At 51.8% G+C, this 13743-nt stretch overlaps 1 protein-coding gene across 3 annotated transcripts in view; it reads right to left on the bottom strand.

Annotated features, from left to right (window-relative positions):
- Positions 1-13743, bottom strand: part of ATG5 (autophagy related 5) — a 540258-nt gene that overhangs the window by 92374 nt on the left and 434141 nt on the right. For all 3 annotated transcript variants that reach the window (XM_078648434.1, XM_078648433.1, XM_078648435.1), the window contains exon 7: positions 2937-3057. In XM_078648434.1, coding sequence (XP_078504560.1) covers positions 2937-3057 — 121 coding nt within the window. The remainder of the gene's footprint in view (positions 1-2936; positions 3058-13743) is intronic.

The following is a 13743-nucleotide window of genomic DNA, read 5'->3' as shown; positions in this document are numbered from 1 at the left end:
TGGGAGAGGACAGTCAGGGGCGAGCCGGCCTTCAGCAGCCAGTAGTCGAGATAGTGGAAGACTGGCACCCCTGACCTGGGCAGATGAGCTGTGACCACCACCATCACCCTGGTGAACACCAGAGGGGTGCTGGTACGGTCAAAAGGGAGCACGGAGCAGCCTACCGTAAAACACAGGTAACACTGATGGGCCAGCAGGACGGGAATGTGAAAATAGGTGTCCTACAAGTTCAAAGTTACCATTCAGTCTCATGGGTCCAGGGCAGACAAGACAAGTCAATGCGAGCATCTTGAATTTCTACTTTTAGAGCAAGAAGTTGAAGGCTTGGCGATCTAGGACAGGATGAAGACCTTTGTCCTTTGCCAGAACCAGAGGGAAGCGGCAATAACAACCACAGCCTACTTCTGGCACGAGAACCCTCTTTATGGCTCCCTTGGCCAAAAAAGCCATGACTTCCTCCTGGAGAAGAGATAGATGATCCTCTGTCAGCCGGTCGTAAGATGAAGGCCAGGAGGGAAGGGTAGTCTTGAAGGGGAGGGAGTAGCCCCTTCGGAAGGAACCGTGCCCTCGTCCATGTAGAGGCTAGGAAGCTTGCATGACTCAGTGGCTGGGACAGGCTTGGCGCTGTTGAAATCCCCTTTCAAGGCCACAAAAGGCAGACTGGGGATGTGGGGTAGTTGAGTGGCCCAAGTACATGGCTGTAGCCTAGGAGTCCTCAAAGCGCAACAGCGCAGCGTCTGCCTTGTCTCCGAACAGGCGGGTGCCATCCAAGGACATGTCCACGAGGGAAGCCTGGACATCACCAAAAAGCCAGAAGTTACCAGCCAGGCGTGGCATCTGAGTGCCACCATTGACTAACAGCTCTGCCTGGTGAGTGGGTCGTGTTCAAACCACAGCGCAAAGTGAACTTTGCTGCATCTCTCCTGTCTGTAACCGTTCGAGAGAGAATGGCCCGGGCCTCCTCTGGGACCGCGGGCAGCACTTGCGCAACTGAACTCTTTGTCACAGTGTGAGGGAATAGCAGCCCAATACAGATGCAGTGTTCACTGACCGCAATGCAAGGCTGGGGAAAGAAAGCATTTTCTTACCCAAGCTATCCAGCCTCTTGAATTTCCTGTCAAGGGAAGTGGCATGGAACGCGCCATGGGAAGTGGAGGCTTGGACTACCAAGCTCTCTGGGGTAGGGTGTTGGATGAGGAAATTTGGGTTGGTGCGAGGCGGTGGACAATCGTCCTATTAACATTGGGCCCTGTGCTGGGATTGGACCAGGTTCTCAGAAGGACTTCGGTGAGTGCTTTGATGAACAGAAGTAGGGATTCAGAAGAGGAGACTCCTGGTTGCAGGACTTCCGTCAAGATGTTGGTCTTGACTGCCACCAAGGGCAACTGAAGGTTCAGGACCTCAGTAGCCCACGGCACCACTATTACATAAGTAGCTCTCTCCTCCATAGCCACAGTACGGGGAGGAGGGGTGAAAGGATGTCGATATCTGGAGACGTAGCCAGGCCACTGGCATCAGCCAGTTTGTCATACTAGTCCATTTCTTGTTCATACTGGTATCCTAAAGGGTCCAGTGACCCCTCTCATTCCTCCTGGAGGCCTAGTCCTTCAGAATAGAGCTCAGGCTCCAATCTAGGATGCAGGGGACCTGTTGGCGCTGGAATCGGTGTTAGCCGATGATTGCCGGCTCTGTGTCATCGAGTATCAGAACGGGGCTGGTAATGCCGGTGAGCGCCAGAGCCATAGGGAGCATCAAGCCGGCATCAGGGAAGGTTGCAGTGACATGACCTGTGCTGGTCCAGATCCATGGGGCCCATAGGAGCTGGGGCACTAAGATGGGGCTCCTTCCGACCCTGCAGGGCCCGAAGGCACGCCGAAGGGGTTGCGCTGCTCAAAAATGAGGAGCAAGGCCATGTAAAATTCTTTCATTTGAGTGGGGGGTCACTCTGGCTCCTGGAAAAGAGAGGAGGCGTGTTGTTGACCAAAGGACAGGTTCTGAGGAACCAGGCCTCGAATGCCAATTAACAAGGAGAAGTCAAAGCGTATTTTAGTTTTTTGTGCCTCTTACCAGAGTGCCATGACGATTTGGAGTGGGACAAAGAGGACTTTGGACTCCTGGAACAGTCCTGCAACCTTCCTCTCGAGTGGGTCTGTGACTTTTGCAGAGTCGCATGCTGGGCCGCGAGCAGCTTTAGGGACCCCTCCCTCAAAGCCTTCGGTGCGATGGCACGGCAATCAGAGCACGACTTGGAGTTGTGGCCACGCTCCAAGCACTACAAACACAAGAGGTGCAGGCCCGTCACCGATGTGGCACAATGACCTGTCTTCCTCAATGATATTCTTTGACACACCAGGAGGAAAGCTAAAAAAAGAACAAAACTTTAAAAATCCAGTCCAAAACAGAAAGAGGGGTAGCTCTTCTCTTGGATCTGCGCTGGCTGTCGTGGAAAGAAAAGAAATGACATCAACGAGCCACACTGGCGCCTATATAGGTGACACGGACTTCACTTCCAGCGCGGACGACACCACGTGGAGCCAAATGACACCACCTACCGGTGCGCAGGGGTACTGCTCACGAAAAATTTTCTGGATCTAGTCTGACATCTAGGGGATTTCAAAGGAAGGAATCTGCAGCTAGATGTCTCTATCAGAGTTATCTGTTCCCATTATCATCCATCCAAGGCAGCTGTGCCTTACATATTCTACATGAGACAAAGTAGGCGAGATGCAATAAATCCTCAGACTGTCGAACACATACACAGTCCATGGCACCAATAAATCTTAAAGAACGTGGTTTAGTGGGGAATTGCTAGAAAAATATCTGCCTTAAGAAGGTAATCTTTCATACATTCCTCACTTTTAAACAATAATCTATTGTCTAGAAATCAACACAAAATGATATTTAAGGTGGTATACTCAGAAAATAATATGTCATACCTTCTGAAGGGATTGCAGCAGGACACACTTCCTTAATTAGATCACCAAATGTGTGCAGTTGTCCATCTGATGTAACTGGTCGAAATAACTTCTGAATGAAAGGCCGCTCACTCATGGTTTGCTGTTGGGCAAAACAAAACAGTTAAAGACACTACGAGGTTATGTCTCAGTATCTTACATAAGATGGCAAACTGAACAGTAGGCTGGAAGCAATCTTGGTGCTAGTGAGAAGTGTCATTTTGAAACAGATCCCAAAGGAGTAACATTGGTCCATATGTATAGAAAATAGGAATTTCGATTTCCTAATTCTTACCGAATTGCAATTAGTAATCGCAATTCCTAAGTTACAAAATAAGTATAAATAAACTTGGGATTCATAATGGGTTCGAAAAATTGACCTACCTCATTAAGATTTATGAGGTAGGTCACAATTTGCAACCCATTAGGAATCACAGCCATCACAGGGACATTGGACTACTGAGGTCAGAAGACGGCAGGTCTATGATTGCTTTTTTTGTTTAATATCCATGTGTTGAATTATTGCTTTTTTAATAAAGCAGTCTTTTTTCTCTTTTATTGCAGCACGTTTCCACAGAGGAAAACAAGATACTTTTCAAAAAATAAAATGAAACATTTAAGTTTCATTTTTCAACAGTAATCACTGGACCATCGGGCCACTGCCTGCTCTTAAAAATGACTTTTTTCAACATTCATAAATGGAAACGTGTTCCCTTGGGGACCCCGTCCCATTTGCAAGTGGTCCCAACCTCCTTTGAGGTGTCTGTAAAATATGAATGTTTTAAAACCTTAATTAGGGGGCAAAACATTCATACATACCTATCATTCTGTATTTGGCAGGTACACCCTAAACACGCCCTTCCAAATACCAAATTGTTAAACATAAATTGCAATTTGGTAATATGTTACCAAATCGCAATTTGTGCATTGTACATATAAAAAAAGCATCTTTGCAGTCTTAAACGGCCCGATTCTGCGAAACGTCCGGTTGTGACTGCAAAAATGCTTTTGTACATATTGACCATTGTGTTTATTCTGTGGTGTATTTATTATGGGTACTGTATCGATCCCCCTGTTTCTGACCCTTGTCTGGTTAATAATTAACTAGCAGCCATTCAACTGCACAGAAATCCGTTATCTGATTAGCCACACAACGGCACAGAAGCCAGTTATCTGATTAGGTCATAGCGCATGCCATCATTAGGCAAGCACTATTCCTCCATCCCCCTAATAGGCATACGATGTTCTCAAAACAAATCAAACCTACCACGATCTGGGAAATCCCCACAGCCATTGTTTTGATTTAGCCGAGAACTTCAGTAAAGAATGTGCGAACGATCAAGTTCGTATGACATCCTTATTGACGCATTTATGTCCATCATTACGTCAATCCCGGCACCTTTCAGGTATAAATAATACCGACATTGCCTTAAGCAAACACACGAGGTGGTGACAAGATTGGAGCAGCGAGACTTGCCGACGAGCCCAGCTGACAGCGAAGCCCACAGACGCTGCCCCTCCTTTCTGACGCGCTGAGAGACGCTGCCTTATCTCCTGCCGAGAAATCCAGCTCCGGCGCTTCCAAGCAGCCCTCGCAGGCAGCTGGAATATCAAGACCTGAGATAGAGATACCAGCCCTCCAGCCTTCTAAACTCCCAGGTACTGAACTGAATCATCCTTTGTAGAGAATTCTTGAAGCAGACCCTTGGCAAAACAAACTTAACTTAAACTGCTACTTATCTACTCCCGCCACGTATTAGGCTTAGGTCAGGTACATTGGGGTAGGCGTAGTTAGAAGCACCAGTTGAGTACGATTAGTCAATGTATATATGTATGTATCTATTTTATCCATTTTAAGTATCATATGGCTAAGAAACCATATCAATGCTTTTACAGTATTATTTTATAATTCTGTTATTACTGTATGCACTTTAAGTAACTCTAAGTATTGCAATAATAGCGATTCATTTCTCTTGTATGAGAAGAGACTGATCAATAAATAACATCTTTTTATTGAACACGCCCGTCTCTTCCTTTTCTCTACAATCTGGTGAAACTAAGAATGCACTGAACTGACTGAGTAAAATTAGTTGTCTTTTGTTTTCACACGACTCTAGAGATACACTCTTGATTAGGGGAGAGCAAAGTTGTCATGTTCTATGGTTGTCAGAAACTAAATCCCTTCTTGTCTATCCAAAGAAGTTAAACTCCTCCTTGTCTATTCGAGAAAGTTTCTAGTGAACTCTGAGCTAGCTGGCAAACACTAAACTTTAAGTCTAATATCGACAGTAGAAGACCTAGTTAACCTCTGTCCTACGTCTATACTATTGAAGATATTATTCCAATGCGCAGAGCCTATTGGGATGATAGGAACTACACTACAATTCAATTGGAATGCTGATACGCCTTTTAAAAAGGCTTTAAATAAATATCTGTCAAGACTGGCCTGTGCTAGTATCTCAAACTGTTCCTTTCATGTATGCGCCGGCTTTCTCTTAAAATTAACCTGATACCAATGCCATTCAATATCAGTATTTATACACAAAATTTCGGGTGAGTTGTTGAAAAATACAGCGGAGAGGAGCGAAACATTCTTGCTGGATTCATGGTGGAGGTACGTACCACAGAGTCATATATTACATTCCTGAACTATAAATTAATAATAATAATTTTTGTTTTAATATAATACATTTTAATATTGTTTCTATTAATATGATATGATTTGCGCCGTGATTGCTTTGAACAGTTTTAATTGAATATGACAACAATGTGATTATAAAGAAGTGTAAATGGTTTAGACTAAATGGAAAGTAATGATGAATTTACTAGATTTTGTCTGAAAAGTCGTGACCATTTTAAGATGGCGGCAACGTTTTTGTAAAGGAACACATACTGACTCAGATATTGCAAGCCCGTCCTTTGTTATAGTGAAATAGACAATGTAAAAACATGTGCTGTGGTTTGGTACGCTGACAAAGGCTGTCATGGTAGAAACACGTTTGTCAGCAAAGGTGATAAAATAAAGCATTTGAACTGGACTTGAGTGTGCGCTACTGGCTTTGCAAAGGCAAGGATTGTTTCATTTATGGGCTGCGGTTCCTCCACTGCAAAGTAGCAGCACCCGCCCACGAGTGAGTGGCAGTACAGGCGAGAAATAAGATTATTTTTTTTATATATATATTTATTTATTTATTTTTGCACTATGAACTCCGTGGTTGATTTGAGTGTTGACAATAGTGGCACCTCTGAGAATCCAAGAGGTGACAGTCATTCAGTGTGTCCATATTTTGGACAAATGTTGGGGTTTACACATTTTGACAATACGTAAAACACAAGTAAAACTGTGCAACATCTGCGGGGGGAGTGGCTAGCAGGCCAGCATGGCGGACGCGTCTTGCTAACGCTCCGGCATTAGACCGCTAATTTCTCCTGTAAATGCTCCTTTAGAGGTGTTCCCGGCAATTTCACGAGCAGGAAACGATGCAGGGCACCTGTAGATCCTGAAGGCTCCTGTGTGGAGGGAGCAGAGGAGGACGCGGAGGGCCGCCTACGGTGGAGTGGCGCTGGCACTGTGGGCGCGAAAATAGGTCCGGAGCCCAACGGTCGCTGTGGAGGACTGAGGCAGCGCTGCGGCTCCGTCGCGGGCACTGGGTGCTGGCCTGGTGTGGCCCGACTGAGTCTGGTGCCCTGAGCGGTCGACTGGGAGGAGCGCCTGGTGAGGTTGGCGGAGCTGGCTGTCCTGGGTGGCCGGTGGCGGCTGTCAGTGGAGCGTGGCCCGGAGTGGGCCGTGGTCCCGCGCGGACGCCGGGACTGCAGTGGTGGAGCTCAGGCCTGTGAACGGGTCAGCCTGCAGTGGCGTCTGGGAGAGAGCCCGGGGCCCAAGGGATTCCCCTGCGCCCCAGTAGGGAGCAGAAACAGAGGAGGTCGCTGGTGCGGAAATCGTCCGGGAGGCCTATCGTATGGGTCCCCCCCCGTGACAGACCGAGGAGGCGCTGCACACTGGGCCCTGTGGCGCCCGGCAGACGGGGCATACTGAGGACTGCGTGCCTCGCCTGCCGGCCGCTTCACTGGACGCTACAGGTGAGGAGAGCTGCCCTGGGGCAGGAGGTGGACTGGTGTGAGCTGAGGTGGCCATTTGTGACATCGAGGGGCTGACTGCAATCCGCCTGCTGGAGTGGCGCAGTGAGGAGACGCATTTGGGGACCCGGGGGTGGTAAATGCTCCCGCGGTCAATGTACCGGCAGGCTCAGAGGAGATCCGGGCCCTGCTCCTGATCTGGCCCGTTGGGACGGAGTGGCCCCGGGGCAGCGGAGAGTGCAGGTGCTCCCCCACAGCTGGTGGCACAGTAGAGACCGCGGGGACTGTTGTGGAGTATGGCTGGTGTGACGCAACCCTTGCGAGAAGACTGGTTGACATTTGAGGCCGCCATTTTTGCGGGGTGCACTAGCCGAAACTCTCCCACTGGTGAGACAGTGATTGTGACGCCGCATCGGAGATAGGCACGGGACAGTCTGCGGGTGTATGGAAGCAGCGTTCTTGGTGGGCTGGCAGCGCCTGGAGGTGTGACGGCGCACTCAACCGGTGTGGCCCGGGTGGCTGTGGCCTGCCATTCCACTTCTCATTCTGGGCGCCATTTTAGAAGTCATCTCGCTCCTGGTCTTGGGCGCCATTTTAGGCACACTGGACCCGACTGCCGCAGGAGAGACATAACCCCTTGAGCGGGAGCCGCGCTGCATGGGAAGGAGGTCTCGGGCAGCAGGAGGTGACTTGGGCGTGCTGTGTCCGACCTTCAGAGGCATTGAACAGCCCCGCAGGCGGTGTGCGGCAGGCAGAACTGAGTGGTGTTGTGGGAGAAAGAGGGGGAGCAGTGAGGTGACGCCTGGCGAAGAGCACGGAGAAACATCCCTGGGCCCCGAGCAGTGCATGCATTGCCAACCAGGCCACCTCTGGGATTGGTAGCTTCTTTGGACCCTCCCTTTAACAGAGGACTACGTTTAGGCGTACAGGGATAGATCTTGCTCACCTGGGACAACGACTGCCTGCGGATGCCATCGGCGCAGCTATTGGCGATGGGCAGACTGAGAGATAAGCTAAAGGCAGGGCAACAAAAGGCTGATCGACCCGAATCTCCCCCGAGTCGTCAAAGTGACAGCATGGAGCCCCAAGCGGCGGCCCTTGCGGCCAAAATGGACACAGTGTTGGCAGCAGTGGAATGGTTCGGGACCACAGTGGAGCAAACAAAGGAGTAATTGGAGACGCGGATCGATGAAGTCACGTTGGATTTCACCCTCCTCCATGCCGATCACCGCAAGCTGGCGGACTCCGTTGCCTTGCAGAGTCAGTCGTTTCAAGAGATGCAGCCTGTGGTTCAAAATCACACTATAGCGCTCCAAGACAAGATAGACCGAGTCCACGCACTGGAAGACCGCATTGAGGATGCAGAAGGGCGCCCTCGGCGCAACAATGTCCGCGTGGTGGGCCTGCCGGAGGGCGAGGAGGGAAGGAACCCGGAACAATATGTTGAGAAATGGCTGCGGGATCTCCTCCCTCGTGGGGTGCTATCGTCGCAATTTGTGGTGGAGAGGGCGCACAGAGTGCCGGCGCAGAAGCCCAAACCGGGAGCTCGACCTCGTCCATTCCTCTTCAAACTCCTAAACTATCGGGATCGCGACGTGGTGCTCCATGAAACCAGGAAGATGGGTGACATCAGAGAAGGAAATGGCCTGGTGATGCTGTTCCCGGATTACACGGCAGAGGTTCAGAGAAGGCGGAGCACCTATATGGCGGTAAAGCGGCAACTACGGGAGTTAGAGCTGCCATACTCCCTGTTCTTTCCATCACGGCTCCGAGTGATATCAAAGGAGGGTAACCGCTTTTTCGATGCCCCATCAGAACGTTTGGGACTTGCTGGAAGAGAAGGGGCAGTGGAAAGGAACAAGGCCCACAGGCCCGGATGTCGGTGGTGGCAGGAGAAGAGGTCGCGGAGACGCAGACGCCGGGGGGCTCGTCGAGGAATGGAACTGGGCCCAGTCGCGCCCAGACCGGAGAAGAGTAGACTGGAACAGCAGGAGGTCTTGAGGCCGTGGCGACCCTTGGTACAGTGAACAATATTAGCCGTGCGGAGGCAAGGGCGCACAGTGACCTAGACACCAGTGGTCCATCACCCCCTTCCACCGCATTCTCTGAAGATGTGATCATGCCAGTGGTGACGCCCCAGACGGCAGACCAGATCATGTGACTGAGTGGTGCCATGCTGCTTTACTCCATGGCTCATACACATGTGTGCACTGTATGTTGTATCCCTCCAAGTGGGTCCGCGCATGCACTGTTGTAATGGGTGGTTTTGTTAGGAGCGCTTTAGTCATGCACTGTACAGCATGCGGATGCCTGTGAAATGTCTCACTGGTCAGGGGGCAGGATGCGCCGCGCAGTGGTTGTATCCCTACACGGTCCCCCACAGCTGTGGTCCGCACCGAACCTGCAAGGTTACTCATTTTGTGGCATAATGTACACCTCTTACGAGCACGACAGGCTTGGAAGAGGGGCGCAGCGAAGACTAGTTGCGGATAGCACACGCACCCACTAGTTCCTATACTGGACTAGGACTTCACTACAAGTGGTTTAGCTTGAGGTTTGGACGCATGCCCTTTCGGGGATTCGCCCCAATAGTTGAATTGTTATGGGTTTTTGTTATGTTCAAGTTGCGACACACAGATAAGCTCCCCCTGATTTGTGCCTCCGGCCCTCCCCGGGAATCCCCTCTGCCCCGCGCTGCGCTAGCTCCCCCAGTGACATGACACACACAAACATCGTGACTTGGAATATACGTGGTATGCACACACCGTCCAAACGCTACTCTATCTTCTCCTATCTGCAACGACATGCGGTAGGGGTTGCCCTATTGCAGGAGACCCACATGACAGCCTGAGCTTGAAAAACTTCGCAGGCGTTGGAGGGGACAGGTATACGGTACTGTCTTCTCGGCGCATGCACGAGGCACCTTGGTATGGGTGAGGGCGGTCATTCCCTTTGTCTGTGAGGAAACGAAGATCGATCATGAAGGCAGGTACTCCCTGGTGCGAGGGAAACTGAATGGTCAGGCAGTGCTCTTAGGATCGGTCTATGCCCTTAATGTAGATCAGCCCTCCTTCCTAGCGCGGCTGACTCGGGCACTGCATCCTTATGCGGGGCTTCCCTGGCTACTGGGCGGGAATTTTAATATGGTGCTGGACGTATACCTGGACGGATCCTTTCCTCCTCTCAGAGCTGCAGCGGTAGAGTCCAACGCGCAGGCGTTCCGCAATTGGCTTACACATTGGGCTATACAGGACCTGTGGGCCGCGCAGCACCCAGTAGATAGAGTCTATTCATACTATTCATCAGTCCACGACCTGCATGTCCAATTGGACAGGATAGTGGGTTCCCAGTCCCTGCTCCCCCTCATCGCAGTCAGAATACATGGGCAGAACACATTCCGATCATAATCCCCTATGGTTCCGGATTAGTTGGGAGGCCTGTTACCACGTGGAGGCCGCAGCCTGCTGCGCTAGAGGATGCAGAGTTTCGCTCGTCACTGAGCACGGCCATCCTGGCGTACTTTGATGCCAATGAAGGGACGGCAGGTAGTGCCTTGATAGAGTGGGATGCACATAAAGCGGCCGCTCGAGAACATTGCATGGGGGCCACATGGAACATATGCAGAGCGCTCTCCGACTCTCTGGCGCGCCTGGAGGCTGAGCTCCTGCAGTATGAGCGGGAGGGGCAAAGGGTGGGCATTCACGTAGACTGGGGGACCTTCGTACTAGGCACGCAGAGCTTCTAGAGAGGCTGCGGTGTCATAACTACGCGGCACACACAGCCAGAACGCATGCCAAGGCAGACAGGGCAGGCCGACTGTTGGCCTGGTTGATACAGCAGGAAGGACGAGATGCCCCATTTAGGGGCTCTCCGCACAGCCGGGGCGGGGGGGGGGGGGAGATGGTGTTCACACAGTGTGAGATACACCGCGCCCTTACAGAGCACTACACGCAATTGTACAGAGCCCAAGGTGTTGGCCCCCGGCACATACTGGAGGAGTTTCTGGACTCTGTTGTGTTGCCCACGGCCTTCGAGGACCACAAGGGGTCGCTCAATGCACCTCTCTCGCTGGACGAGGTCGGGGAGGCGATTCAGTCCTTGGCTTCCGGGAAGACCCCGGGGCCAGACGGCTTACCCGAAGAATACTATAAAGCATATAGGGAAACACTTGACACCATTGCTTCACACGTTGTACAACACAGCAACAGAGGAAGGATCGCTGCCCCCTTCAATGAGAGGCGTTCCAGGTTTCCCTACCTAAACCGGACAGGGACCCCACAGTCCTGGGTTCGTACAGGCCTCTGGCAATGCTTAATGTTGACTACAAGGTCTTTGCTAAGGTGCTGGCGGGGAGGTTGGCGCCCGTAGTCCCTCGCCTGGTGCATGCTGACCAGAACGGGTTTGTCCCAGCGCGGTCCACGTCGCTAAATCTCCAGAGGTGCTTTAGAGTGGCAGCTGAAGCTGCACAGGAGTGGCCTAGAGCTGGATGCCTAATATTAGACCTGGAAAAGGCATTTGACTGCCTGGAATGGGAATACCTCTCGGCAGTGCTGCAGCGCTACGGATTAGAGGTGGACTTCCTCCAAATGATAGCCTTATTGTACAGAAATCCCGTAGTCCGAGTGCGATTGGGCCCTTACATCTCGGACGCGGTGGCAGTGGGCAGAGGCACCCAGCAGGGGTGCCCTTTGTCCCTGCTGCTGTTCGCGCTGGCAATCGAGCCCCTGGCTGCAGCCCTACAACAGTCCCTAGGAGATGGTATCCCGCTGGGAGACTCTGTGCATCATGTATCGCTTTATGCTGACGACCTGTCGGTATTTGTAAAAGATGTGAGCTGCATACCGGAACAGCTGCCCCAGATGTTGAGCACATTTGCTGGCGTCTCGGGGCTCCGCGTGAATGCGAGCAAATCCTGCCTTTATGCCTTCCATGAAGGGACCGGGGACCCCGGGTAGTGCCTGAGGGCACACGAGTTCAATGGAAGGCGGACACCTTTAGGTATCTAGGGATACAGATATACCGCCGCCCAGCTGACTTACTTGATAGCGCTTAGATCCCAGACACGCTTTTGGAGCACGCTCCCGCTAACAACCACAGGCAGAGTGGCGCTCGCCAAAATGGTCATGCTTCCCCGTCTCCTGTACTATTTTGTTAATCTACCATTATTTATTCCGGCCTCCTTCTTCACCATGCTAAATAAAATGCTTCGGGACTTCGTCTGGGGTACCTCTAGACACAGGCTGGCGTTGGCTAAGCTCTTTCTGCCAACAGATTGTGGGGGCCTAGCCGTCCCTTGCTTTGAGCACTACTACCTGGCCGCTCAGTTACAATGGGTTGCTCGCTGGTTAGCAGATAGAGGCAGGGATGACACAGCCACGGCGTTGCCACCATACTCACTAGAGTGTATAACTAAACTTTTCCACCCCATAGCAGTGACTCAGTGCCCAACGCCGCTCCTTCTGGCGGTGGCATCCAAGTGCTACTGGAGAGCCTTATACCTTACACGCAGCACGACACCTTATGGGCCTGCAATACCTATAGAGGGTTCCCCTTGCGGCGATGGAGTGCTCGCATCCTCTACGCTCGCAGAGTGACGAGAGGCTGATGTACACACGTTGGGGGACCTATATAGAGAGGGGGAGCTTACTGCATATGAGACACTGGTAGCAGAGGAGGGACTTCCACCCGGGTGCTTCTTAATGCACCGCTCACTGATAGCGAAGCGGACTACCCGGTGGGGAGATGTAACGACGGAGCCCAGACAGCATCTAACTATGCAATATCTCCATGTCATGGGGAGGGGTAGACATCTGGTCCGCTGGTTTGCGGCTTCATTAAGGGAACATGCAGCGATTAGTCTAGATCCCCTTAGAGGCAAGTGGGAGACAGATCTGGGGCGGCCCTTAACTGACAAAGAATGGGAACTGGTCCTTAGAAGCCCAGTGCGCATCCCCAGAAACATGCGATTTCGCCAGATACAACTTTTCATTGTCCACAGGGCCTATCTTACACCCGAGTTGATTAATAAATACTACCGTCGGGACGATGCACGCTGCCCCAGGTGTAACGAATTAGGGGTGGGACTCCAGCACATGCTGTGGAGCTGCCCTGGGCTGGGCACTTACTGGCAAACGATAAGTGAGCTGCTGCGGAATTGCACAGGTCGCACCATTCCCTTTAGCTGGCCAGAGTATATACTACACCACTTCAGCAGAGCCCCCAAACACGAGGTGACATCCTGCTTCGTGGACCTGAGGATGGTGGTGGCACAGCGCCTTCTCACGAAGAGATGGAAGGCGCATGAACCACCATATGATCGGGCGGGATCTCCTCATTTCAGGCGTGGGCCAGGGCGGAGGGGACTGCCATACGTAGGGAGGAGATGGTGGGGGCTTCGAAAGGAACCCATCGCAACACTTTGGGAGCAAATGCTTGACACATTACATCAGTCAGGCAGGGAGAGAGGCGCGGGAAGCGAGAAGGAGGGGGAGGCGCACAAGAGGGCAGGTGTATGCCACGGGCCTTTCTCCTGCCAGGATAGTCTGGTGTGTTCACCATCCTGGTACAAAGGGGCGCTTAGTTACTCACGCCACAGCAGCCATGGTTGAGGAGCGCGTGCGATGGGAGGGAGGAGGCGGGAGTTGTGGCCGGGGAAGGGAAGGGAAGGGGGGAGACAATTTAAATGAATGGGAGCAGGTCTCTCCGGGGGGGG

Source organism: Lissotriton helveticus, chromosome 6, assembly GCF_964261635.1.
Source record: "Lissotriton helveticus chromosome 6, aLisHel1.1, whole genome shotgun sequence".
NCBI lineage: Eukaryota > Metazoa > Chordata > Amphibia > Caudata > Salamandridae > Lissotriton > Lissotriton helveticus.
The sequence above is the reverse complement of the archived record's forward strand: the minus strand, read 5'-3'. Positions and strand labels throughout refer to the sequence as shown.